Source organism: Anolis carolinensis, chromosome 1, assembly GCF_035594765.1.
Source record: "Anolis carolinensis isolate JA03-04 chromosome 1, rAnoCar3.1.pri, whole genome shotgun sequence".
Taxonomy (NCBI): domain Eukaryota; kingdom Metazoa; phylum Chordata; class Lepidosauria; order Squamata; family Dactyloidae; genus Anolis; species Anolis carolinensis.
In genome coordinates, this window is record NC_085841.1 from 167,083,720 (window position 1) to 167,110,411 (window position 26,692).

The 26,692-nt window shown below is 37.4% G+C and overlaps 1 protein-coding gene across 5 annotated transcripts in view; it reads left to right on the forward strand.

Annotated features, from left to right (window-relative positions):
* macrod2 (mono-ADP ribosylhydrolase 2) overlaps nt 1-26,692 on the forward strand; it is a 1,355,048-nt gene that overhangs the window by 41,124 nt on the left and 1,287,232 nt on the right. For all 5 annotated transcript variants that reach the window (XM_062969120.1, XM_062969122.1, XM_062969121.1 and 2 more), the window contains exon 3: nt 1,252-1,359. In XM_062969120.1, the coding sequence (XP_062825190.1) occupies nt 1,252-1,359 (108 nt within the window). The remainder of the gene's footprint in view (nt 1-1,251; nt 1,360-26,692) is intronic.

The window sequence follows — 26,692 nt, forward strand, 5'->3', positions numbered from 1 at the left end:
GGAAATGGTTAAGCTGAAATGTGTCCAGAAGATGGTAGCTAAAATGATAAAGGGTCTGGAGACCATGCATTATGAGGAGTGGCTTAAAGAGCTGGGTATCATTAGCCTGCAGAAGAGAAGGTTGAGAGGAAACATGGTAGCCACAAGCCATGTATAAATATTTGAAAGGTTGGTATAAGGAAAAAGAGCAGGCTTGTTTTCTGCTGCCCTGGAGACTAGGATTCAAAGTAATGGGCTCAAATTACAGGAAAGGAGATTCTACCTGAACATCAGGCAAAACTTCCTGGCTATAAGAGCTTTCCAGCAGTGGAACTCTATCTTGGAGTGTGGTAGAGAGTGAGACTCTTTCTTTGGACAGAGGCTGGATGGCTATCTGTAAAAAGGGTGTTTTGATTGTGCTTTTCCTACATGGCAGGGGGTTGGATTGGATGGCTCATGTAGTCTCTTTCAACTCTACGATTCTTTGATTTTTCTCAACAAGGATTGACATGAAAATTGACAGTGGAAAAAAAGTGTTTTCTGGACCTAAAGTAGTCCAGCAGATAACTGAAAATGCCCCAACATCCTCTTGGACGTTTTAGGAACCGTTTGTGGACATAAAAATGTTGTCGAAGGATTTCATGGCCATAATCACTGGGGTGTTGCGTGGTTTCTGGGCTATGTGGCTGTGTTCTAGCAGCATTTCTCTTGACATTTCGTCTGCATCTGTGGCTGGCATCTCCAGAGGATCTTCTCACTGCTAGATCCTCTGAAGATATCAGCTACAGATACAGACAAAACATCAGGAAAAATGCTGCTAGAACACAACCATACAGTCGGAAACCACCCAACACCCCGTTTAAAAAATGCTTTTAGACCTGAGGGAGAGCAAGGAGGGCTGTAACATTTCAAGGTCTTTTACAAGACAGTTTAGCCCCCTAATCCCTGGCAGTTTTTTACTGTTAGGTTTAGGCATCTTGGTTGGTGTAAAGCTACTTTGTATGCATGTCACTTTTTAAAATAGATAGTTTTGTGGCACTGATTTATAGTTGCAATTGATACTTGCTTAGCATCAACATACGGCCGCATTCATTCTCTTTAATTATTAATATCTGGTTGTTACAGGGTTTTAATATTTATAATATTAAACCTGCAATAGGAATATGAGAATTCAGTACTGTTACCTGTGATTTGTCCTTTTCCAATACATAGTGTTATATGTGTTTGTGTTTGTATGCATGGCTTAAAGCTGTTTCTGTTTTTTTTTAACAGAAGAAAACACACAGGAAGCTTTGCCCGTGCAGAAATGTCTGAGCGAGAAAGTCTCCCTCTACAGAGGTGATATCACGGTACTTGAGATTGATGCCATAGTTAATGCTGGTAAGGTTTAAAAATTCTTGGTGTGTCATATTCATGTTTAAATGTTTGAGTGTTCAGCAAAACATACCTGGATAGTCTCCAGAACAAGGGATGAAGAATATGTTGAACTCTGTGTATTGGTTATTACAAAAACTACAACTTAGGTGCCAAGAAAATTCTGATTTTGTGATTATTGTATGAATTTTGGCTAAATTACTTCATGGTGTAAACGGACCTCCCTCCCACCCATTCAACTTTGCAGTTCTCATACTCTACTCTGGGCGTTCTCGTGACCAGACCTTCAGGCTTGGAGGGGGGGGGGTGTTATTTCCTTTCTTATTCCATTAAAAGAAGCCACTTGGCATGAGGGGCTGAACTAAATGAATGAAGCTAATGTGCATATGTTGCATTAGTAAGCCTGTTTATTGGTTTTCTGATGGTTTTGGAGAAATGCAGTGAGCAAAAAATGGTGCTGACGTGAGCTATCTGTCTCTAGATTGAGGTATTATTGGGAATAACCAGGATGTTGTTTTGTGAATACAAAGAAAAGAGTGTCACATTAATTTGAGGTTAATGCTTCCTTTTAAAGCTGCATACCAAGTTTTGAATTGACATTATCTTTTAAATTTTCTCTTTTTGAATATATGTATGTCCTTTTCAATAAATGTTGACACAAATGCATGTAAACCTTGATAAAAATGTACATCTCTTTCAATACTTTCAGTAAAAGTTTTTCTTTTTCTTTCTCTTGGGATATTCACTCAGAAAAGAAGAAAGATTACATTTAGACCTCAAATGTTCTTACAGTTTCAAAAACCTTTAGTTCTTTTTTTTCTTAAAGAAAAGTTACATGCTGTCTGAAATGTAAGAAATAAGGTTATTCCTTTTGCAAGTGACACTTCTGGAAATTATCTGTGTCGCTATAAGCCTTTATTTCTTGTAGCCCTAAAGAGAATTTGACTCTTTTGCTCTTTTAATTGGGTATGTGGTTTTCAGGAGACTACATTCTGGTGGCTAATGAAAATTTGCTGGATTTTGGGCCTTTGTGAAACATCACAGAATGTACTCAATTTATGAATGTGTGAATATAGGCACAAATTATGATACAGGTTTTGTGATATCTATTAAACTTTATATACTTGAGTCTGTGGGCATCCATTGTTACCGGACTTGTAGAATTGATTTACATCACTTAGTTTAATGCAGAATTAAATTTTCATATCAAAAATTAAGTGAAGGTCATGGAGTAATGCTAATTTCAACAAGATTACATGGTGCTGGTTTCATATGTTATCTGAAATGCAGCATAAGAAAATTAGAAGTAGATTTGGAGGGAATAGTGATTGAGAGAAATCTGAAACATGCTTCTACTTTATTCACCTGCACCTATGGCCTTGTAATGTTACCTATATTTCTTTCTCTTTCTGCTTATATGGGCACCACCTACCATCTCTCTTTCAGTTCTACTGCTATGTCTGGACTAACTATGATGCTTTTGACAACATGAAATTAACCAAACCAAAACTTGTACATTCATCTGAAATCATGATTTCAAATTTCACACAATGGCAAGCTATATCTTACTAATTACCGTGTTTCCCCGAAAATAAGACAGTGTCTTATATTATTTTTTGCTCCTAAAGATGCGCTAGGTCTTATTTTCAGAGGATGTCTTATTTTTCCATGAAGAAGAATTCACATTTATTGTTGAACAAAAAAATGAACATTTATTATATACTGTACAGTAGTTTTCATCACAAACCAACATAACCAAACCAGACAAACTGTGATTCCTGTCAAGAATTTCTTGTTATTACCATTATTTCCATTTACAACTCGTATGTACATTTACCAATTCTGCCTGTTTTGGTGTTTTGTTTGGCGGGCGCCGAGCGTGCTTCCAAACAAAAACTTTGCTAGGTCTTACTTTCGGGGGAGGCCTTATATTTAGCAATTCAGCAAAACCTCTGCTAGGTCTTATTTTTTGGGGATGTCTTATTTTCGGGGAAACAGGGTAGGTGAACTGGGAAACTAAGCGGTGGTTGAAAATATATTACTCTCCCAGTGTTGTTAGACTGCTTAGATCAGCATTGTCAAAAGAGTGCTTAAGAGTTGCAGTGCAGTGTGGGGCAACACTTTGCTCACCCCGTTGTAAAGAAAATGGGAATATTTGGGGAGCAAAGCTAGCGAGGAAAGGGGTGGAAAATCCTGTAAGTTTCGGAGCTGGTGAAAATACTTACAAATGGTTCTAATCAAGCTGTAACATTTAAAAGATATTTGTCTTTTGCTCTAAAAATATATACTTCTATGCACCTTACCATTTCACCTCAAAGCTGGTAGGTACTTCCTACCTACCAGTAAATAATTCTAAGATAATGCAATCCCCTATTATAGTCAACTTTCTTCATATGCTTATTTTCTCAACTGATTCTTGGCAAGGCGAAAAAGTTCCTCACTTTCCAACAAACATTATATTTCTCCCATGATTTGAAAGTGTGTGTGAGAGAGTGTCAGAGGTTTTTTTTTTGTTCAGTTCAGTCATGATAGTATGACAGAACTGCACCTGTCTGGATCTCCTTGTTATCTCCATCTGGCTTCCTATGCTATGAATAAGTACAAGATCTTCTGTATTGTGAAGGTGTATTGTGTTGATATGGGATTAAAAGTTAATAAAAAACTTGAAAATTAAAATAATGCAGTTCATTGTGTTTTAGCAGTGTCTGAAAGCAAAACAAATACTTCACTGCCTTCTGTACCATCTCAGAAGATTGCACTTTGACTTTCTTGAGGTCCATACATGACCTTGTCTGGCAGCCTCCTGCCCAGTGCTTTGCCTATTACCACCTTATCGACAGCTGTAGACAAAAATCTTAAAAAGTGTGTACTGTATCCATACATGCACTCGAGATTATGTGGTCTCTCTCTTCATCTTGATGGCCTCTCACACCTCATAAAAAGCTTATTCTGGATGTCGGGAGAGAGGTTTTACAGAGCAGAGCAAGGGGGCTCAGTTAAGACAGAAATATTGGTGAGCTGACTGTACCAATCTTTTTCTGTCCACTCATGGATCTCTTTGGATCCTGGCCAGAGTATTAAAATTTTTTTGCTTGGCTGCTTGCAGAAAACTCACATAAGCCCCAGAATTGGTGGGCTTGTTGTCCCTCACAGCAGATGAATAGGATCTGCAATTGGCTACTTTCCCTGCATTTTTCTTACCTATCCATAGGAATTAAATATCAGATAGGTAAGAATTGCTGCTCTAGAGTTATTCTAGTTTCTTGCTCCACAAGCTGCTCAGAATATCAGAGTAGGAAGATTTCAAGTGGTTGAAACATATATAAATCTCATTCTATAATCAATATGTTTTCCTCAGACTGTTCTTCCTTAATGGGAGGTCATGCTTAAAAACAGAACAGTAACATTTTACACCTGCTGCTTGTTTGTACTAATAAACACTTTCTCTTCTTTGAGTCTTGGGGTTTGGATCTATGTATCTTTCCTACTGGCTCTTGTGTTAGTGTCAGTGCACTGGGATAATGAAGACAAATCACTGGTTGGACAGCAGCATTTTTAAGAAATGGGGTTTCATGGCTGGTAAAATCACATGAAAGGCATAATATAACTTTTAATTTGCTTTCCTGGTGGTGATTCAGTTTACATGTTAAAATAGAAATACAGTCGTATTGCTATCAGGTATTAAGAATGCTGGTGAAACATCTTTTATGTGTGGGAAATGATGTTTTACATTTATATTCTGATAATATAATCTTACACATGCCTGCTTGGAAATACATTCCACTGTATTGAGTGTGATTTACTTCCAGTTACATTGTGCGTAGGATTTCAGCTTAAAGATTTCCTGGGAAAAGTAATTGTAAACTTCTTTGTAAAATTCCTATATGTAAAAGAAAAGAATCGGATAATATAAAATCATTGCACTTTGAAAAATACAGTGTCTGATTATTATTTTTAACTGTATAGGACAGAAAGTTTTACTGGATGACTTTTCCCATGGTTTCTATTGACCTTCGGGGAGTTTATGGTTTGCTTTGCAGCATCTTAATGCTGTAAAGCATCACATCCCTGTCAAGCCAAAAATTAAACTTCAAGGTAGAGGTAAGGTGTTTATATATTGGAATTGTGAACTGAATATATTAGTCATGAATTATGTTTAAATGAATGTGTTAGTATAGTCTGTTGACTAATGGAACTACACCTCCCCACATGAACATCTTGTTAATGCGTAATCAGTCACTGAGGTTGCCATGAATCTGGAGCTTAATGAACAGGTGAGAGGAAAGGAGGAATTTAAATCTGAAATTGATCTGACAGCCTATCACTGATTGCCAATCCATTTCATTTGGCAACATAATTTATCACGTAGTTAAACTTTTATTCTTGTAGCATTCTGGGAGGAAATTAATTCAGAAGCATGCCCCATAATATTGGGTTGAGCCAGACTATTCAAATTTTCAACAATGTTGGAAGAGTAAATGACTGCACAGGAGGAATGAAGAAACTTGCTATTAGTATCCACCTTCAATTTCAACGAAATGTTGTCTTATTACGATTTATTTCTTGAGCACATTACTTCATGTACGAAGCATACAACTGAATTGTATTTGATTAAAGGCCGAAATTAATCTTGACCTTCTTATGTGGAAGGCTATGAGAGTGAGTCTTGGGAAAAAGGTTGGCTTGTGACTCCGGAAAGTGTCAAATATAAGTGTGGATATGAATGCAAATAATAATAATAATAATAATAATAATAATAATAATAATAATAATAATAATAATAATGTTATTATTATTATTATTATTATTTTATTTTTATACCCCGCCCCATCTCCCTGAAGGGACTCAGGGCGGCTTACATGGGGCCAAGCCCAGGCAATAAGCAATATAAAACTCAGCAATAAAAACAAATCATAAACAGATAAAATCACATATACCAATAAACAATAAGCACACTGAGTTTGCTCCTAAAAAGGGTAGTGGGTCAGAAAAGTGCAAATAGTTTTATACAGTACAGATTAGGAAAGAGGTAGGTACCAGGGACTATTATCCCATTAAGGTGCTGGAGGAGGCATACACCTAAAGACTATATACGGCAATATTTGTGTATGCATGTGCAGCTACTGCAAGTTCCTTGTATGGCAACCAATTATTGTGTCTGCATATATAAAGTATTTCTAACAAATTAATTTATATTCCAGCCAGTAATTGCTCCATTATTTCCCCCTACAGACTTTTGACTTTCCTTACCAAGGACGCTTCCAGAAAATGCCAAAATGCGGGTTTAAGAAGAGGGACAAATATGGAGAGATTCCTATGTGCACATATACGCATCAGTGCATAACAGCGGGATTTAAAAAAAAATGCCGCTGGATTTCCCTCTTTCCCCATTTGCTTATTTACTACCTATTTAATATTATAAAGTTTAAAATAAACACTTTCAAAGATCTCTAATGGCTCTCCCCTTCTCCTCTCTTGAAACCAGCTGGAAATCACCTGTATTTCCTTGGGAGTCTGAACAGTTGATCAGCTGTTTCGTGCTTTTTTAAAATGACACGAATGGGAAGTACGACTCCACAGGGGATAAAGAGGGAAATCCCGAACTTTACATGACTGCAGGGCTACACAGTCATGGGAAAATCCACTTTTTTCATCTGAAACCAGGATGAAAGAGGACCTCTTTGAATCTGGTTTTCCCTCAGTTACTGCAATTGAGTGCACAAACAATATCTGGCCATCCCCCCTTTTAATCCATTCTCTCCTGAATTATGCGTACTGTCTGGAAGCACCCCAGTATAGTATTTCCAGAAATTATTGCCCTTGTCTCTGTTCCTAATTCAGTCATAACTCCTGCATCACTCATTCATCCATGCACTTGAGATTAAATCTTATAGATGTTGGGAAATCTCTGAAAACAAGATAGAAAACATCTTGTTGGTAGGCTATAAATATTGTTTTGGAGAAAGGGGGTCTGTACCTAGGGAAGCCCTGACTGTAGTTGCTGAACAAAACAAAGCTGATCCATTGTCCTTCCCCTGTGCTCCCTGTATAGTTACAACAATGTGCTGTGCATCTGGATGTGCCAGCTGCTACCTCTTGTTAGCTTATCCCTTTTCGGCACAGCCATGTGCCGTGTTCAGGTATGTGACATAGGGACACAGAAAGAGCTAGGCTTCCAAACACCTTTATATGCCAGAGTCTTATGCTATTTACCTTTAAATGCAATGGTAGGGTATCTGTGCCATGCATCGCTGTGCAGTTATGGTCTCTTTGTATATTTTTGGAATTCAACTGTCAACCTGAATACACAGAGAAAGTCTTGGAAAATGTTGTTCATCTTAAGAGACTATGTAACAATCATGTTGAACAGTTCTGCTTCAGTGCACCATTTTAGAATCACTGTTTATAAAAGCCTCAGGGTCTCTGTAGTGTGTGTGTGTGTGTGTGTGTGTGTACACATACACAATATTAGTGGCCATAACTCAAGTATAAAAGCTTGTTTTCCTAGGAGTAGAAAATTAATACATAGCAAACTATGCCATTGGCTTAAAGGGATGGACGGATGAGATAATTCCTAGTTCTATTTTTCCATATCATTAGCTAGAGAGTGTGGTAAAGAAAAGTGCTTCTGTGTTGTCCTGTCCAGCATGCTGAGCTTTTTCCATTCCCCAGCCCTCTTCCACTCTTGGCTGCCGACAGCAGGTGGTGTCAGGGAATGGGAAAATGAGGTCATAGGTGGCCTGGGGGCTTTTCTCTTGGTTTTCTCCTTATAGCCTCATTTCAGTGGAAAAGTAAACCAGATAGTATTGCTGTGTGTGGTTGGCTAGATCTTACATTCAAAGTGAAGCCTTGTGGATCTTTTTTTTTCAGGAAGAGAATGAGTGATAGAGGTGATCTCTTTGTGATGAGAGAAAGGCACTCCATAAAACTACAAAGCACTCTCTTCCTGTCTCCAAGACTGTAAAGTGCATTCCAGACATAATGAGCACCAAATGCAATCTGTATATGACTGGAAGAAATAAGAATGTGCATTGTGAGTTTCTCTCTTAGAGCTCTACTTTTTTCTTCATGCTGTCAGATATCATATGGGTATGATACAGCTCATCCCCCGTATTCTGGCTTCTTAAAGTATAAAGTGAGTTTTTAAAAGAGAAACTGCACAGAACAAAGAGAAGAGAATTATTTTCCCCCCTTCAAGGTGTGTATTGTGTTTATGTGCCTTCGAATTGCTTGTTCAATGATTCATTTATTTCGTGTCAAAAGCATTGCATAATAAATAAATTTAAAAAGTGATAAAATAAAGGAAATCACAAACAGCTAAATAGTTTTAGACCAAAAGCGGGCAACAGCGACCGCATTGTCCGTAGCTTTAAACAGCTCCTCCTCCGTACATGAGGCAGGACGTTGTGGGCAAGCATACATATGAAGAGTTGTTTGTTCTGCTCCACAGTCACACAAGGTGGAGGGTTCCTTCAGGTAGTGCCACCTCGCCAAGTTGTCTTTTGATCTGCCCACTCCGCTTCTGAGTCTGTTTAGGGACTTCCAAGTTGCCCATTCTTGGTTTGCCCCTGGAGGAAGACCCTCATGGGGAGCCATCCAGTTAGAATTGCCTGGTTTAGCTGCCCAGAGGGACACTCTTGCTGTTGCTGGAGGAACATCAAGAGGAGTGGTGGTTCTCATGAAACCCTTCCTTGATTTGAGTCTGTTGGGAGGAGGCTGATAGTCATGCAGTGGGTGGCTTTCACAGTGTTCGACCTTATTTCTCTCACAATTAGCAGCAACTTCCAGTCGCATGTCAGGAGGGGCAATGCCAGCTAACTTGTAGAGTTTATCAACAGGTGTAGGTTTAAGGCATCCTGTGATTATTCTGCATGTTTCGTTCAGTGCTATGTCCACCTGCTTTGTCCCCTTGATCTGGTCATATAAGTGTGATTTATTGTTATAATTGTATTATTTTACTTTGTTTAATAATGTGTATTATGTTGTTATGTAATGTTTGTGTTTGCTTTTATGACTGTAAACCGCCCTGAGTCCCATCCGGGAGATAGGGCGGTATATAAATAAAGTTTTATTATTATTATTATTATTATTATTATTATTATTATTATTATTATTATTATTGTTATTGGCAGACTTGTGCCAGACAGGACAGGCGTACTCAGCAGCTGAGTAAGACAAGGCCAGAGCTGATGTTCTTATTAATTGTGGGTCTGCACCCCATGCACTGCCAGTAAGTTTCCGCAGGATGTTGTTGCGTGCAGCTACTTTGTGCTTGGTGTTCATGCAGTGTTTCCTATATGTTAGTGTTCGATCTAAGGTGACACAAAGGTTCAATGTTCAGTAATAACCCTAATATTTCATAACATTTTCTTTAAAAAGGAATACTCTGAGGTGGTTTTGTTAGGGCCTTCCCCTAAAATATAGCCTATAGCACCTGCTATTCATTGTCAGTTTCCATCCAAGAACTAACTATCCAAGATCAGGTGTGATCTAGTGCCTTTAAAACAAGGGTGTCAAACTCATTTTCATCAAGGATCACATCAGGCTGGTTGTAATTGTAGAACTGTATAAATTCTGCCTGGGCACTGAAAGCCGTGTGGGCTACATAAAATGACATGATGGGCTGGATTGGCTTGCAGGCCTTGCATTTGACATGTGTGCTAAGTTTAGGGTTTTTAGGTGTGTGTGCATAATTTCAACTCACCTATCAACTTATGACAGCTCTGTGAATGCAAGTTTTGTTAGGCAAGGAATACCCAAACGTGGTTTTGCTGGTTCCTTCTTCTGAAAAATAGCTTACAGCACTTAGTATTTGTTGGTAATCTCACATTCAGGAACTAACCAGAGCTAATTCTAGTGTGAATTTATAACAATGGAAACTTAATCTTCATGACTCCAGATGAAATTGACTTTTTCATGTTTTAAATTAAGTTTTTCTTTCCATTTACTTTAAATTCCAGTTGTTTGGCACAAAGTTCACAAAGTAGAGGTCATGTTGTTGACTATGTGGGCAGTTCTGACCTTTGTTTTGTTCTTTCATAAACTGTAGTCATGTGAATGAGGGGATTATGCTGTAAATGATTAGCAGTTCCCATAAATATTGTGTGAAGCTGATCATTGGTTCTGAAACTGAGAAGTATAAATCTAACAAGAGTTATGAATAATGTGAATATGAACACAAAGTTGTATGCTATTTACATTTGGAAAACTGTTTATCGGAAATGGCAGCAAATATTTAGGAACTTGCTCATTTTGGAACTGAGAATATATATAACTGACTTGAGTGCCAAGAACAAGATATGTAGGTCCTTTGTGGTTCTTCTCAGTTCTCCCATCCTATTCTTAGCATGTATCACCCATGTGCAGGTTGAGCATTCATTGTAAGGAATTCAAAAATCCGAAATATTCCAAAACTGTTTTCATGGTTGGCCGAGACAGTGACACTTGGGTGCTTGTTCCAACAACATTCTATTCAATTAGTGTACACAAACTTTGTTCTGTGCACAAAATTATTAAAAATAGTGTGTATAAATTTGCTTTTAGTCAGCGTCTATAAGGTGTATATGAAACAAAATAAATTTCATGTTCAGACTTGGGTCCTATCTCCTAGATATCTCATTATGCCCATATACATATGTATTTCAAAATCCCCCACAAAAATGAATATCAGAATCCATAACGTTTCTGGTTCCAGAGCATTTCAGATAAACTTGCATGTCCCCCTAGTTAAAAGGTGAAGCAAAATGCTATTGAGTCTGCATTCCCAAATGGATGATATGTTTATGACTATCATCATAAAGCAGATTTTTAAAATAAAGTTATTAAGAGGTCAGTAATCATAAGACAGGCTTATACATTAGGCTTTTAAACATTTATATGCTAAACTATACATTTTCACACAAAATATATTGCTATCCAAAAGATGTGAAGCAGATCAAAATAGATACTGTAGACTGTTTAACTATGTGCCCTTATTTTGGAGTGTGTCTCATTGAATGTCTCAGTAAGCCTAGAATCTCATTTTTAATTTATGACAGCATGGTATGTAACTGCAATTACTTTTATTAATATTTATTATTATATTAACCATTATGCAAATAGTAGAAGGTGTTCAGTAATTATACTCCTGGATGTTATGTTTTTTTTAACATTCTAAAGGTGTTCAGGAGTTCATTTTTCAAGAGTTGCCACAGTTGAAGGAGAATTTGTAGCAGATATCCAGCATCATTAAGTTGTTATTGCAAGTTTTCAAAAGTTTGTGTAATCTAGATTGCATTTTAGGTGTTAAAAGTATCATTGACAGTGCTGTTTATATTAAAGTTTCTCCGATAATTTAAATAAATAACACCTTTGAGTACCATTGGACAGCTGGGCATTTTTCAGTGCTGCTTTTCAATTATACCTTCAAATCAGAGAAGAATTAACATGGCCATAAAGCTGCATGTGATAAAATACTGTGCTTTATATAGCTTCTTCAAACACAGTACATTTCAAGTGGAATAATTTGAAAATCAGAAATGGGGAGACTCAAGCAGACAATCTTGTGACATTGCTGTTCTGATTATGGTTCCTGCTTTCTGTTTTGAGCGCATTTCAGGATTCATGGGTGACTGACTAAAACAAGAAAAATGCTATGTTAATTGTATCAATTAAGATAATGGAAAATAAAATGAAGTGAAACATAAAGCCAACCATCCAAATAATGTAACTTATTGCTTTGCTCTAATTGAATTTGAGTAAATTTATTGCCTATTTCCAAAGATACAGCATTTTCAGGAGGATGTGGGTAGGAGACTTTGCTGGTTCTTTAAATTTTGGAATTCAGAATTACAGATTGAATCTCCCTTATTCAAAATGCTTAGGACCAAAAATGTTTTGAATTTTGGGATATATCTATTTGCATATAACTACATAATGAGATATCCTGGAGATGGAGCTTGAGTCTAAATAAGAAATTCATTTATTTTTCATATATACATCACACATTCCTACCATGAAGGTAATGTTATATCCATGTTTTAATAGTTTTATTCACAAAACAAAGTTTGTGTACATTATGTTAGCGAGTGTGTATAGTGGAACCAACAGCGTCCAGTTAACACCATGTGCAAAAGACTCAGACCAGGCAGAGGAATTGAAAGAACAAAGGGAACTTTACTTGTTGAGTTGAAGTCAAATAAACAGTTCAGCAATCGTACAATGTCCTTGTAGTTGCATAGGATCAATAACTAATCAATCAGCATTCAATATACCCAGCATAGCATATTTAAACTGCTACTTGACCGTAGCTTGAGAGCTTCTCCATTTCAGTGCTCTCCCTGCAAGCTCAGATTCCCCAACTGACAAACCAAGCCATCTGCCAGCAAACCGATACATTGTTTGAGGCGTGGCTTGCCTCTGCAAAAAGATCAGCTCCCTTTTTGCAGAGATCTTTCGCAAGCAACTTTGCAAGGATTTCTTTACACACACACACATAGCAATTTGGCGCAATACATTACACTATCAGAATAATAATAGTAACAATAATAACAACAATACTTTTATTTCTTATCTGCCTCTCCTCATGGCTCCTCACTGAAAAGAAGGTGTCCCTGTCTCAGCAACATATGCAGGCTATTTTGGAGTATGCTCAACCACTAATAGCTTGTTGTATAGTCTTGCACCACTGTTCATGGCATTTGAAGATGGCTTAAAATCCTGTTGAGTGAACTAACATTAAAATTACAGTTCCCAGTTTTGACTGTATTGGATAACTATAGGTTAAGTTAACATGCATGGCATATTGAAACTGCAACACAAATGAGGCTGTGAAAAGTGCATGTAAACTCTTCCCAGTCTACTTAATAAGAAAGAAACCTTATATCTTAACCACACTCTCTCTACTCCTTTTTATTTGAATAGAAGTTCTGTTTGGCTCATTTTCACACTTTCAGCTTTCTAAACACAGAATATGGCGAGAAAGCCCAACTGGAACCTGTTTTGGCAGAGTGTGATCCATTTTGGATCCTTTGATGATGCTGGAGGTGAAGATGGGGGAGGCATGTAATTTTCTCTGGCATTTTCACCCATCCAACCTCTGAAGTTTGCTTGGTACAGGTACAGATAGAAATCAATGTAGAGGAAAGCCCAGGAGTCACCACTCAGATTTGTTTTCCCATCGGCCATCAGTTCCTATCAGTTTTAGGCTTGATATAAAATAATGTAATTAATCAATTTTATCATTGATCCATACAGCTTAGTGGCTACTCTGAATGGAAATGGCTTCCTAAAGTCTTAAGCAATGCTTTTTTTCACCTCGCTCCCTAGGATCTTCTTTACATTAAGGTTCTGGAAAATGAAGCTGGAAAATACTTCTTGTAAAACATGCTGATTGTCATATGTCAGCATTTTCTTTCCTTCACGGTATGTACACCTATCTAGTACTTGGGCAGCTTAAGTGATGTGATGTCCAAGAAACATTCTAGAGCAGGAGAGAACTCAGTTGCAAAGGAAATATTTGTTTCCTCATTTTGTATGACTTATAATTTGAACATGTGTCTTATCATAGTAATGTATACTCAAGTAGAATGGCTGCGCAACGGGCCAGAATAACTTTGTGGGGTTTTTCTTACAAAAGATCTCTAGGCTGTTTTTATTTTCCTCCTAGACATGCCTTCAGGCCAGATTTAAGCTTTGGAGGGCAGGAGGATATTTGTAAGAGAAAATAGAACTTTGCAAAATTAAGGTACTTTTTCACCTTCCAGGCAAAGCTTAGGAGCATGTTTAGTCACTGTAATATCTGGTTCTGTTTTCACTTTACGTGGAAATCACTTTAGCAATATAGTGGATGAAATGTACTTATGAGTTGCATTAGAATATGTTTGTATCATGCCAAGTGAGCGCTTGTGGCTTCTGCTCCACAATGCTAACACTTTACCTAATTATTGTTAAGATATTTTAACTTGCTTCCTATTTCATTCCAGGATCCTAGTTGTGGCGAATGACATGTTTTTGTCACTAGAGTGTGCTGTGATTCTATGAATCAGCGTGCTGTCCCCACCAGCCTTGCTGCAAATGAATCTCTTTTCTGCCTTTTGGTGTTGCATAGTGACCATGAATATTTCAATGCGTTGCTTCAGTATCACCTGGGCAACTGACTGAGTTCCCATGTTATTTTCTTTGTGTGTTACAGCATGCTTCCCTGCTCTTTGGTGTAGTTGTTTGAATGAGTGGAAATCTGTGGCTTGTTAGCAGAATATCCCAAAGCCTCAGAAGACAGCAGTGTTATAATGCAGTGATCACCTCCTTTATTTCTCCAAACAAGAGCGACTGTCAAACTGATGGCTTTAAAAATTAGATATCAATAGTTTTTAATTAAAGGTGCGTCTCCTCAGATGTCACAGAGTGAGGAGTATTATTTTAAGTGTGGCGGTAGTGTATTGAAGTTTGGCAAACAGTCAAATTTTACTGATTCTCTATTAAACTCTTGTTCCATTTTGCAAATTGATCTGGGGGCAGGGGAGTAAGCTGATAGTTTTGGTTTGTTTATCAGACTTTACTCTGGCTGGCTGGTTCTGGTCTCTTTACTGTTGGAACATCACCAATCCTATGGCCGTGTAACCTGGCTGCCTGATAAATATGGAATATACTTTTAAGAACCCCCCAACTAGCATGACCTATGTATATACTGCCTTGAGAATTCTGGAAGATATAATAAAAAGGGATGTTTAACAGTTCTGGTCTAGGTGCGTGGATTTGGAAAATTAGAATATTGCAACCCTATGAGAGAGAAACAGTTGATGCCTTGAATCCTGGTTTCTGTTTTGGCTCGTTTCCATCCAATGAATCCATGTTAAATGTTTAAAATGATTAACATGTTTCTGTTTATTTATGCAAGCCTAATCTGACCTGATTGCATCCTTTCACACACACATATTGTTTGTTTTGAATGAAACATTTGCTGAAACATGTTGAACTTCCCCTTCCTTTCTGTAGTGTAGGAGCCTATCCTTATTCTTTTCAAATTATTAATGCAGCTGGTGCCAAAATATTCTGTTAAAGAAGTACTATAATGTCCAGAAACACATCTTCTTCATTAATTGAGGTTTTTAAGGCTTGAATTGCAATAGTTGAATTATCCGGGCATGTTGTTTTGAATCATATCAGATATTTTCCCCTTGAGGACATTATAAGCCAGTTTGAACATGCTTTCAACCTGGGCAAAGGGCATACAATTAAACATGATTATAATACTATTGGCATTGGTACAGTTACATAATTTGAGATGCTTTTAAGCAGGAGCCCAAACTTTGTGGAATTGCCATTCTTGGGAAGGGTTTACCTACTTAAAATATGCATACTCTAAAGCTTTTTAAAATATAGGATTTCTATGTGGAAAATGTGGTTAAAAAGTAGTAGAGAACCAATGCTGTATGCACAAAAAAGTATTGCCAGTTGTGTGCTCTTATATTATGTGCAGAAAAAAATAAAAAGCCTTCTCGTTTTGACACGTATTTACGCAATTTTGAAAGAGGTGCTTCCATGTTGGAAAGCAGCAGTACCATTTGCATGCTAGTCAATCCTTGTATGATTCAACATAAAATGTGTATTTTATAGACATTTATGCACTGTCTGGAGAACAAAAACAAAAATATGGCAGAGAGAGAAAGAGAAAGGCTGACTAGGGTGCATGGTAAGGGAGGAGTGGAGGTTAAAAAGGCCAAAAAGGCCAACTTAGTACTAGAGTGTAAGGCAGTGGTTCTCAACCTTAGGGTCCCCAGATGTTTTTGGCCTTCAACTCCCAGAAATCCTAACAGCTGGTAAACTGGCTGGAATCTTTGGGAGTTGTAGGCCAAAAGTATCAGGGGACCCAGGTTGAGAACCACTGGTGTAAGGAAAGGAAAACAGTGGAATGGTGAGCAGAGAAATGGCATTGGGTTGAAGGGGACAAGGGAGTTTTTAAATCAAGCAAAGCTGATACAGGAGGAGTGAATAATAGAATGGAGATAGAGAAAGATAGGGATAAAAGAAAAAATGTTGGCAGGTGAGAATAAAGAGATCAAGCAGTTGAGATGAGAATACAACTAAAGGGGTTTCAGTGGGAGAAATTAGGTATTTGTATTAGTATATATATATATATATATATATATATATATATATATATATATATATATATATATTATTGTCATTGTTTTTATTATTGCAGTGAAACTCCTGATTTGATTTACACATGTAGAGAGATGTCTTGAAAATGTAATTGTGAATATTGCATGTAGGATGATCATTGTACTGGTTTGTCAAGAACACTACAGGTAACACATTGTACAGGTAACACAATGTACAGATAACAATGTACAGATGATGGTTTGACAATCGGGCTGGGCCCCAAAAGGAGTAAGATGATGCATTGTCAGCCAGACAGCCCACTGGATGATCAAGGACATTTAGTGGCACTGCCTGGCAACAAAGCACGATCACATTCATGTTTCATTTCCTGGAGGATCTAGTGGCATTTTGGGGGTAATATAAGGGGTGGGAAAGCATGGAGCTTTGACTATATCAGGGTGTAGCCCAACAGATGTTGTTGGACTGTAGCTTCTCTCAGCATTTGACAGTTGTCCTCAATACTTCTTTGTAGAATTCAACCAGCATGAGTTAAAACAGTCCAGGGGGCAAGAAGCCAAGGAAGTCATCTGAAGCCAACTAGAATAAACCAGATGGAGAAACTCACAGGAGGACAGAAGAAGCAGTTGCCAGAAAGCATCAGGATCCAACTGGGAAGGATGACTTTCACGAGTTATCTTTCAGCAATCAATCTGTGCATCATGTCACCTTTTCTATAGAGACTGGCTGGGAAGTAGGGCTGTCTGGGGTTGCTTTGATCGTGCTTTTGTATCGGGCCACTCCCCAAGCATTCCTACTCATGACTTAAGTGTGCCTATTGCCCTGTTAGATTGAGCACAAGAATCAAAGGAGAGAGAGGATGGAAGTTACAGTTCAAGAACACATCTCCCACATGGCAGTTCCTACAGGAGGGAACAAATAGATTATCTGTACATGCTTTCCTGTTTCTGTTTTAGCCCCATTAGTATGTTCATAATGGAACCCGTGTTTTTTTAAACAGATTAAAGGGTAGGAACTTGGTGTCTACAGTAATGATAGTGATGGTGGGTTGTGTATGTATGACCACCCCCACAAATAATGATTTAGCTTTTACTTCTCTGCATCTGAACTGGGGATTGCAGGAAGACTTCTCTCTCTACCATATGAGTTGTATTATGTTCCTTAATTTTAAAAAAAGGCACCAAGCAACAATATGGTGGTTTTAACTGCCTTTTAGCTATTAACATGGAGTTTACAAGTGGTTTTGACCAAATATCAAAATTACTGACAAGAAATATTTTAAATGGCCTAGTTTTTACAGCCACCATGATAACACTGTATAGTGTGAATTCAGAAATACAGTAGAGTCTCACTTATCCAACGTTCTGGATTATCCAACACATTTTTGTAGTCAATGTTTTCAATGCATTGTGATATTTTGGTGCTAAATTCGTAAATACAGTAATTACTACATAGCATTAATGTATAATGAACTACTTTTTCTGTCAAATTTGTTGTATAGCATGATGTTTTGGTGCTTAATTTGTAAAATCATAACCTATTTTGATGTTTAATAGGCTTTTTCTTAATCTCTCCTTATTATCCAACATATTCGCTTATCCAACGTTCTGCCGGCCCATTTATGTTGGATGAGACTCTACTGTAGTTGTAATTTATCACATGCAACTCGGTTGTTTTGTGGTAGGCCACAGTCAATATGTTCAGAAATTTTGGACAAGGTTTAATTGGACATACAGTGTTCCCTCACTACTTCACAGTTCACTTTTTGCGGATTCGCTGTTTTGCGGTATTTCAATAAACTCTAAAAGACTATTATAAATAATAAAAAATTACAATTTACAGCCTAAGGAAGGGAGGAAGGAGAAGCCAAAGAGAGAGAAAAGGAGCCCAAGCTGCAATGGGAGGAGAAGGAGGCGATTTATCAACACGCGATTGGTTGATAAAGACTTAAAATAGTGTATAATTAATAAAATAATGTATAAATATTAAAATAAATATAGTGTCCCTACTTCTCAGATTTTCATTTATTGCGGGTGGTCCTGAAACCTAACCCCAGCAATAAGTGAGGGAACACTGTATTGGTTATTGTTACTTCATTATGCATCATGAGTGAAAATCTTACAGGTCAGCACAGTTCTATTAAGTTTTCTGTCTTCAGGTTCTGAACTGGAATTGTGAAAACCTTATTTAGCAAAATGTAATTAAAGAGGTAAAAATTTAAAAATGGCAACCATTCAGCTCTAATGCAGACCAATGTATAATAAATAAACTAAAAATGGAAATGTGTTACAAGTCCATCATAGAAGAATATGCTAATAAATTGGTATTATCTCATTCCGGTGTGTAATTAAAAAAAATAATGGTTATCTATGTGTCAGAAATATTTTATTGTTGTACCTGGGTATTGGATGAAGATGATGGGTTTTGAAGGACCAGTGCAACATTGGGAGTACATCTATATTGCTTCCCATTACCTGATCAACAGCCAATTCTAATTTTTCCTTTCATCTGTGTTGGGGAAGGTTGGAATTTACTGTTTTGGTAACATGTAGGCAAAGCCTTCCTTTGAGAGAGAAAAAAACTCTGTTAAAGAGAGGAATAAGGAATTTTTCTTGACCCCAGCATGGAAGTACAATGCATGGCCAAGGGAATATGCGTTCTGCTTTCTGGGTTTCCTGTTTTGGCATACAGAAGATGCATGACGCGATAGGAGGCTGTCATCTTCCATCCCAAAGGGGATGACCTGATGTCATTACTGCTCCGGCTAGCTATAATAGGAAATACTTAGTTCTGGCTGGAGGTAGAGACTTCTGGGCAGACCAAGGAAAAAGGGATTTTATTCTGTGGTCCAACTAGCAGACCTAAAAGCAGGGTCTCCACTTCATATCTGATTCTTGAGTCATCCTGTAGCTTTACTGACTTCCCTGTTCATATCCCTCACTTTTGGGGATCTCAGTGAAAATAATTTGTGCCATACCTATTGTGGAGGCTGTTGACCATGCTTAATTCCAAAGTAGTTTTAGGTAGGGATAGGGGAAGCAAGCATTGGCACTCGGGTGACATCCCATATTCAGCCATCCCATGCTCTATGGATCAGCTTGCAGATGCATTGTTTTATTCTTGTATTGTATCAGGACTCTTATCAATACAAGTTCTGGTCACATTAACTCCAGCCATACCCTAATGTGGTTGAGTGCCAAGTACTGTGGAACAGAAAAACTCATGTAAGGGTTTATTCTAGAGACACATAATATATTTGGTATCTAAAAAAACTCCTCTATCAAAGGAAATCCATTAGCCACACTAAAAGTTAGTAGAAAACATGTAAATAAAATTAGGCAGTCTGACTGAATGATCTCAGGTGATGTTCCATACTCGATAAAACAACAGTTGTATGTAGCTGTGCATCTTGTTTTGAAAGATATTTCACATATGCAGCTGTACCTATAGTGAGAGAGTAGGAAAAAACTACACACACACACACACACACACACATATATGCGATTAGTGCAGAGGTAGGAATTGTGCAGTTACTTTGATATTGTGGAATGCAACTTTCAGCATTGCAGACTGACTCTCCTGGGAGTTGTAGTTCAACAACCTCTGGAGAGCTGTACAGCTTTCCACCCCTTGATGATTTCATGCATTTCCTACAAAAATGAAAATTCTGGGTATTTTTTGTGTTGAACTACACTAATTGCTTGGTTTGCACTCTTATCACATTTTTGTGAACTTACATTTGCCCTTTTTAGTTTTATAGACATGATTGCATTTTACCACTGAAGCATAAAATATTATAATGAACTTTCTAGAACTGAATTATTTTATTTTAAAAACCATAGGAAGTAACCTGCGTGAATCACTTTCCATTTGAATGATACATAGTACAGCAAAAGGACTTGACTGGCATTGAAGAACTCATGTAATGATTCTTCATTTTAAAAAGTTGTCTGATAATTGTCCTGGTGATTAGGCTAGATTATAATTTGTATAATTAATTGAAAACAAGACATTTCATTATGCCTATTTTCTTATCCCACAGTTTGTTGATGACTTACACCTGAATTTGTGGGCTATTCTATTAAAGGGAGGCAATCTTGAAATACAAGAGGGAGGTAGTAATTCCATATACTACTTGAAATGGTGATATATCCAAATATACGCCCCAACCACAGTTGCTGAAGAAGCAGAATTAGATAAGTTCTATGAGGATCTGCAGCACTTAGTGGATAACACACCAAAAAGGGACATTATTCTCATTACAGGAGACTGGAATGCTAAGGTGGGCAGTCAAATGATAACCGGGATCACAGGCAAGCATGGTCTGGGACAACAAAATGAAGCAGGACGTAGGCTGATAGAATTTTGCCAGGAAAACTCAATGTGCATAACACACACTCTCTTCCAACAACCTAAAAGATGGCTTTACACATGGACTTCACCAGATGGTCAACACCGAAATCAGATTGACTACATCCTTTGCAGCCAAAGGTGACAGACAAAGGAGGCAGCAACAAAGTACGTCCCAAAGAAAAAGAAAACCAAGAAGGCAAGATGGTTGTCTGTTGAGATACTGGAAGGAGCCCAAGAAAGAAGGAAGGCGAAAGGAAACAGCGATAGGGGGGGATACGCCCAACTAAACACACAATTCCCGAGTTTAGCCAGGAGAGACAAGGAACTATTTTTGAACAAGCAATGCATGGAAGTGGAAGAAGACAATAGGATAGGAAGGACAAGAGATCTCTTCCAGAAAATCAGAAACATTGGAGGCAAATTTCAGGCAAAAATGGGCATGATCAAAAACAAAGATGGCAGGGACCTAACAGAAGCTGAAGAGATCAAGAACAGGTGGCGAGAATATACAGACGATCTGTATAGGAAGGATAATAATATAGAGGATAGCTTTGACGGTGTGGTGAGTGAATTACAACCAGACATCCTGAGGAGTGAGGTTGAATGGGCCTTAAGAAGCATTGCCAACAGCAAGGCAGCAGGAGATTGCATGGTTTTTATAGTAAAATAATTATAAGAGGCTTTCTATAGCAGCGTCCTAATGTTACTTAAATCTTTAGGGCTCATATAGCAAATAGTATATTTGAGCCCCCGGTGGCGCAGTTAGTTAATCCGCTGAAATGCTGAACTTGCTGACCAAAAGGTCGGTGGTTCGAATCCAGGGAGCAGAATGAACTCCCGCTGTTAGCCCCAACTTCTGCCATTCTATCAGTTCAAAAACATACAAATGTGAGTAGATTAATAGGTACTGCTCCAGCAAGAAGGTAACGGCACTCCATGCAGTCATGCCGGCCACATGACCTTGGAGGCATCTACGGACAATGCCAGTTCTTTGGCTTGGAAATGGATATGAGACTTAATGTCAGGGAAGATCTTTAGCTTTACCTATATTTGAACACTTGCATTCCTTGAAGGGAAACAATGTAAATTCTGCAGTGCTGTCTTGCTAGCTATCTGGTAGCCTTAGACCAGTGGTTTTCAAACTGTGGTGCCCAGGTGTTTTGGCCTACAACTTCCAGAAATCCCAGCCAGTTTACCAGATGTTAGGATTTCTGGGAGTTGAAGGCCAAAATATCTGGGGACCCCAGGTTGAAAACCACTGTCTTGGATGGAACTGAAATTGACTTTTTTATTTTAATGCAAAATACAAGATCTGAAATTCACAAAACAGAAATAAAGCAATATCTTTATTGGGCCAACTCTTAAAAGTACAAAATACATGCAAGTTTTTGAAGCTCCACTGGCTTCTTTGCGAAAATGTTAGAAGTCATACAGGAGAAGAAAGAATAATGATATTAGAGTCAGATGCCGAGATTTTGTTTTAAGGGATAACATTTGTTGCCAATTAAGATGATTGGAACAAAGAGCATCCACATCCAGATAATCCAGAGTAACTATATCAGTATTGACACCTTCATATACTCCTAAATTGAAAGGATATAGCTGGGATCTACCTTAAAGTTACACAAATTATACAGAATTCCAAAATCCCAAATGCTCCAAAACTGTCCATAAGGCTGGCACCTTTTTTCTGATGTTTCAGTGCACACAAACTTTGTTTCATGCACAAAAATATTTAGAATATTGTATAAAATTTTATTTCAAGTTATATATCTAAGATGCATATTAAACATAATATGAATTGCATGTTACACTTGGTCCCATCTCCAAGATAACTCATTATGTATGAGCAAAAATGGGAAAATCTGGAAATATCAAAAATACAGAACTCTTCTGATCGCAAGTATTTTGTTTAAGGGAAAACTCAAGCTGTATTTTACAAACTGGCATTCAAAATAGAGGGACAGTTCAAAAATAGAGGAACTTTTCAGTGCATTTTGACCGACTAATAGAACTCAGTTTTTCTTTACATTTCACTATCAGTGTGGAGTTTCTTCAACTGGAATGGAAGAATTTGCTATAAAAGTTCACTTAAAGAAAAACAAAACTTACTTGTCTCTTAGCAGCTAAAGAAAGTGAGATATGTTAAAACTCTACTCCAGTAAATAACTTTTCTTATTCCTGCCTGTCAGGATTAAATGATAAATACAATGTGAGTGCAGCTTCAGAGGATTAATGAACTTTAAGCAAACAGAGTTCCTAATTTGAAAAATGTAGCTCCAGAGTGTGAAAGGAATTAAAGTATATGGACTTCCTGTAACACTTGGGTTCCACTTCTGACTATCGTAAAACATTGACTTAAGTATTTTAGATGCTTCATTTGTCTTGAAAAACATCCAGTTAACAACTGAGACATATATATGTGGAGAAGAGGAAATGGATCCTTTTCCCATCTGCTCTGCAGTCCTTTGAATTTCAGTCTTTTTAAAAAAAAAACTGGGAGAGTGTAGACACTTATATGGCATTAAAATTTCAGTAACTAAAGAAATTCCCTTCCTCCTGAAGTGAATTTTGTTCCGCTGAAAAATCTGAAAGGTATGCCATTTTTCTGTTTGAGTTGATTCATGTTGACAGAAAATTTAAAACTTAACAATGAAGTACATAGCTTCTGCCAGGTTAACCCTGTGTACCATGAGTTGCATAACAGAATGCATGTTTTTGACTAGTTCGTTTCAGTGGCTTTCAGAGCTTTGATGGATCAATACTAACATATGGTGTCTCATTACCTGGAGCAAATTTGTAGACAGGAGAATGCAATGTGGCTAATTTTCACAAGGTCAAATAGAAATAAGAGGGCACCTTGACTCTATGCAAAGGCAAGAAAATCCATGTACAAATTCAATGCATGACTAAATAAGTCAAGTATCATATGTAAATGAGTGTGCATGTCTGTCCTGGCAGGGAGAGAATTTAAAAGTAAATACTGTGTTGCCTTAGCTTGATGTTTATCATGAAGTTCCATCAATCTGTCAAACCAGTACATAGATAATTAATACACGCTGTGTATTTACAAAAAGCCAACAGAGAGAGACTGAGGTCTTCCGGTTTGTTGTGAAAGTGATGATTGTTTGGGTTTGATTTGCCCCCTAACTCTCTGGTAGAAGGTGTAGTTACGGCAGACAGAAGTTCTTCAGCTATGATTTGGAAGGTACTTAACAAGGGAATGCCTAACTCTAGCATTCAGAGTTTGGAAGACATAGTAAATGAATGTGTGAAAGTAGTGAAAATGAACAGCAGTTTTACAGTCTTCAGCCTAATGATTTTCTGGCCTGGTGACCCAAGTTTCCAATCAGTGCTGAAGCTAATGGGTCTAGTCTTTCAGAGTATTTGCCTTACAGGAGATATATAAGGTAGAAAAGAAAGGAGGAAGGCATATTTGAAACCCTGATCATTTCAGAGGCGGGAAGGGCAGGATAAGCATCTCCTGGCAAAAAGCGGTCTTCACAAGTAGATAAATGGCAGCATTGAGAAAAGTCACAGTAGGGCATTCTTGCTTGGCAATTGACACACTGTCTTTTGAGATAGGCACCATTGTGATTCACTGTGGCAAATTCATTTTAAGAAAAAGTATGAAGAAAGCTGGTGTTTATAGGATTAGGTTGTCATAACATAGGCTTCAAAAAGGTTTTGAATCACAAATTGTCACTGGTCCAAGGGTGGTGCGTGGCAGCTTAACTTATCCATGAGAGATCAAAACTTAGCATTTATCCATGCTGCAGGCAAGCTCACAGGAATAATGGGGCACGTAACCAAGAACTGTATTAATTATACTGTTTTGCAAACAGTTTCTTTTCCTACCTGTATATCCAGAAATGCTATGGCTCTAATCATGAACTACATCAATGCTCAAAAGATGAAGCTACCTATATATTTTTAGGTTGCTATATCATAGTATCAAATAAGAATGTTTATATTGAGTACATAGCACTTAGTGGGGCTGAGTATTTTCATTTGTCCGGCTACTTTATTGTGTAGAACATTAAACACAGAACTATGTCTTTTTGGAGACTCTCCACTTGCTCTTCTTACCCAAAGGATTACACTGAATAATTCCAAAATGAGTAATTCCTTAGGTCATGTACTATGGACAACATCTACACTGACTACTTAGGTCAGTTTGAAATTGGCACAGAAAAAAGGGGTTTTGGTGTGCAGATGATTAGATTGGAAACCCTGGAACTGGTTTTGGGGCCAGATGATCCTTACACCCACCACATTAGGCTGACCAAAAACCAGTTCCAGGATCTGCAGAGAATCTGAGGGCTTTCAAAAACAACTCCCTCTAACAGATGCACATATGCGGATCTGCAAAGTGCTTCAGCAATCCACATTCTACGGATTCACTTTCACCATGTAAAGTGGTTTATACTAACGCATATTAATGTGTATCGGGGTCTCTTTTGGACTATTCCCCAACTTTCTTTATGTTGAGTGCGCTGCAGCACACTTTCACAGTGGGCGTTGTATAGCAGCCATACTTTCAAGCTGACTTCAAGCTGATCAGTGTACATGTGGCTTACATCTTACGCTCTAGCAGCAAACTCAAGTGTGGGGTGATGATAGAATTGAAAAGGAAAAACCTGTTCATGTATTACAATATATCGACTGTTGTCAAAAACAATATTTACATTATCATCCTATTTGGTGCCTAATGAATATTTTTAATTATTTACTGGCAGGCAGTTTTGCAGTCATTGATTTGTAGTTCTTAGAACTGTGTTAGACCAATGCTGCTTTGTGTTCTGTTTAACATTCAAACAATGATGTAGTCATTAAGCAATTAAAATACCATCAAAACATATTATGTGTGCTTTTTTAAAAAGGATGAAACATTGGTAACAAATGTGGCAGTGCTGTGGGTTGCCAGATGTAAAAATATATGTGTATAATATACTTGTATAAAACTACTAATGAGATAATGACAGGCAGAAAATGGTTTATTTCATCTTCATTCACTATTTGTATGTTAGGGAAAATTGGAGTGCATTTTTCATGTAATGAGTTTGTTTTACTTAATTACAGTATTTTTCCTTTTCTGTCTTGCTTGATGAACTATAATTAATTTTCTTTCTATTCAAGCTTGGGTTTTCAGTCCAGAAATTTAAAATACATATTATCCAATGTTTCTGGACTGTTTGTTTGTTTTTCCTTTCTTCCTATTAAATAACCATAGCTTATTAAGGCTGTTCGTGTCTTTGCCTCACATATACAACTGTCTCACAAGCTATGATTAACAGTAAATTTCTCATTTTGACTGAACTGAGAAATGATGGCTTACCCGTTTTATTTTTTACCAAGTGTGATTTATTCTGAAGTATGTAACCATATATTCTTGTTTTTAGAAAAGTGTGAAACTCTGGTTAATTTGTCATGTTTTAGCTTGTTTCTGCATGCTGCATATAAAGTAGAGAGACTTTACGTGTGGACAAAAGTTTGATCCACCCTTCAGTTCAATAATCTGAGATATGACATCTGTGTGGAGAGGATGAGATTTTCACAATTTTGTTAATAAGTTGACAGAGGAATTTGGTGTGTTTACACTGAAGCAAGTCCTACCTGTGTTCAGTAGGATTTAATATTATGAATCACAGCTTGATAACAAAATCTACAAAAGAGTGATGGATTGTATGCGTGTGGCTCTACCATTGTCACCTTTCTTATTATATATTATTTTAAAACATATTTTGCTTGTTGAAGAAGCCAATGAAGCTTTGAAAGCTTGCATGATATATTATGTGCATTTCAGTGGTCAATAAGGATACCTCCCTTTTGTGGATTTTGTGTTTTGTTGAATGACCAACATAGCTATCCCTGAATAAGTTAA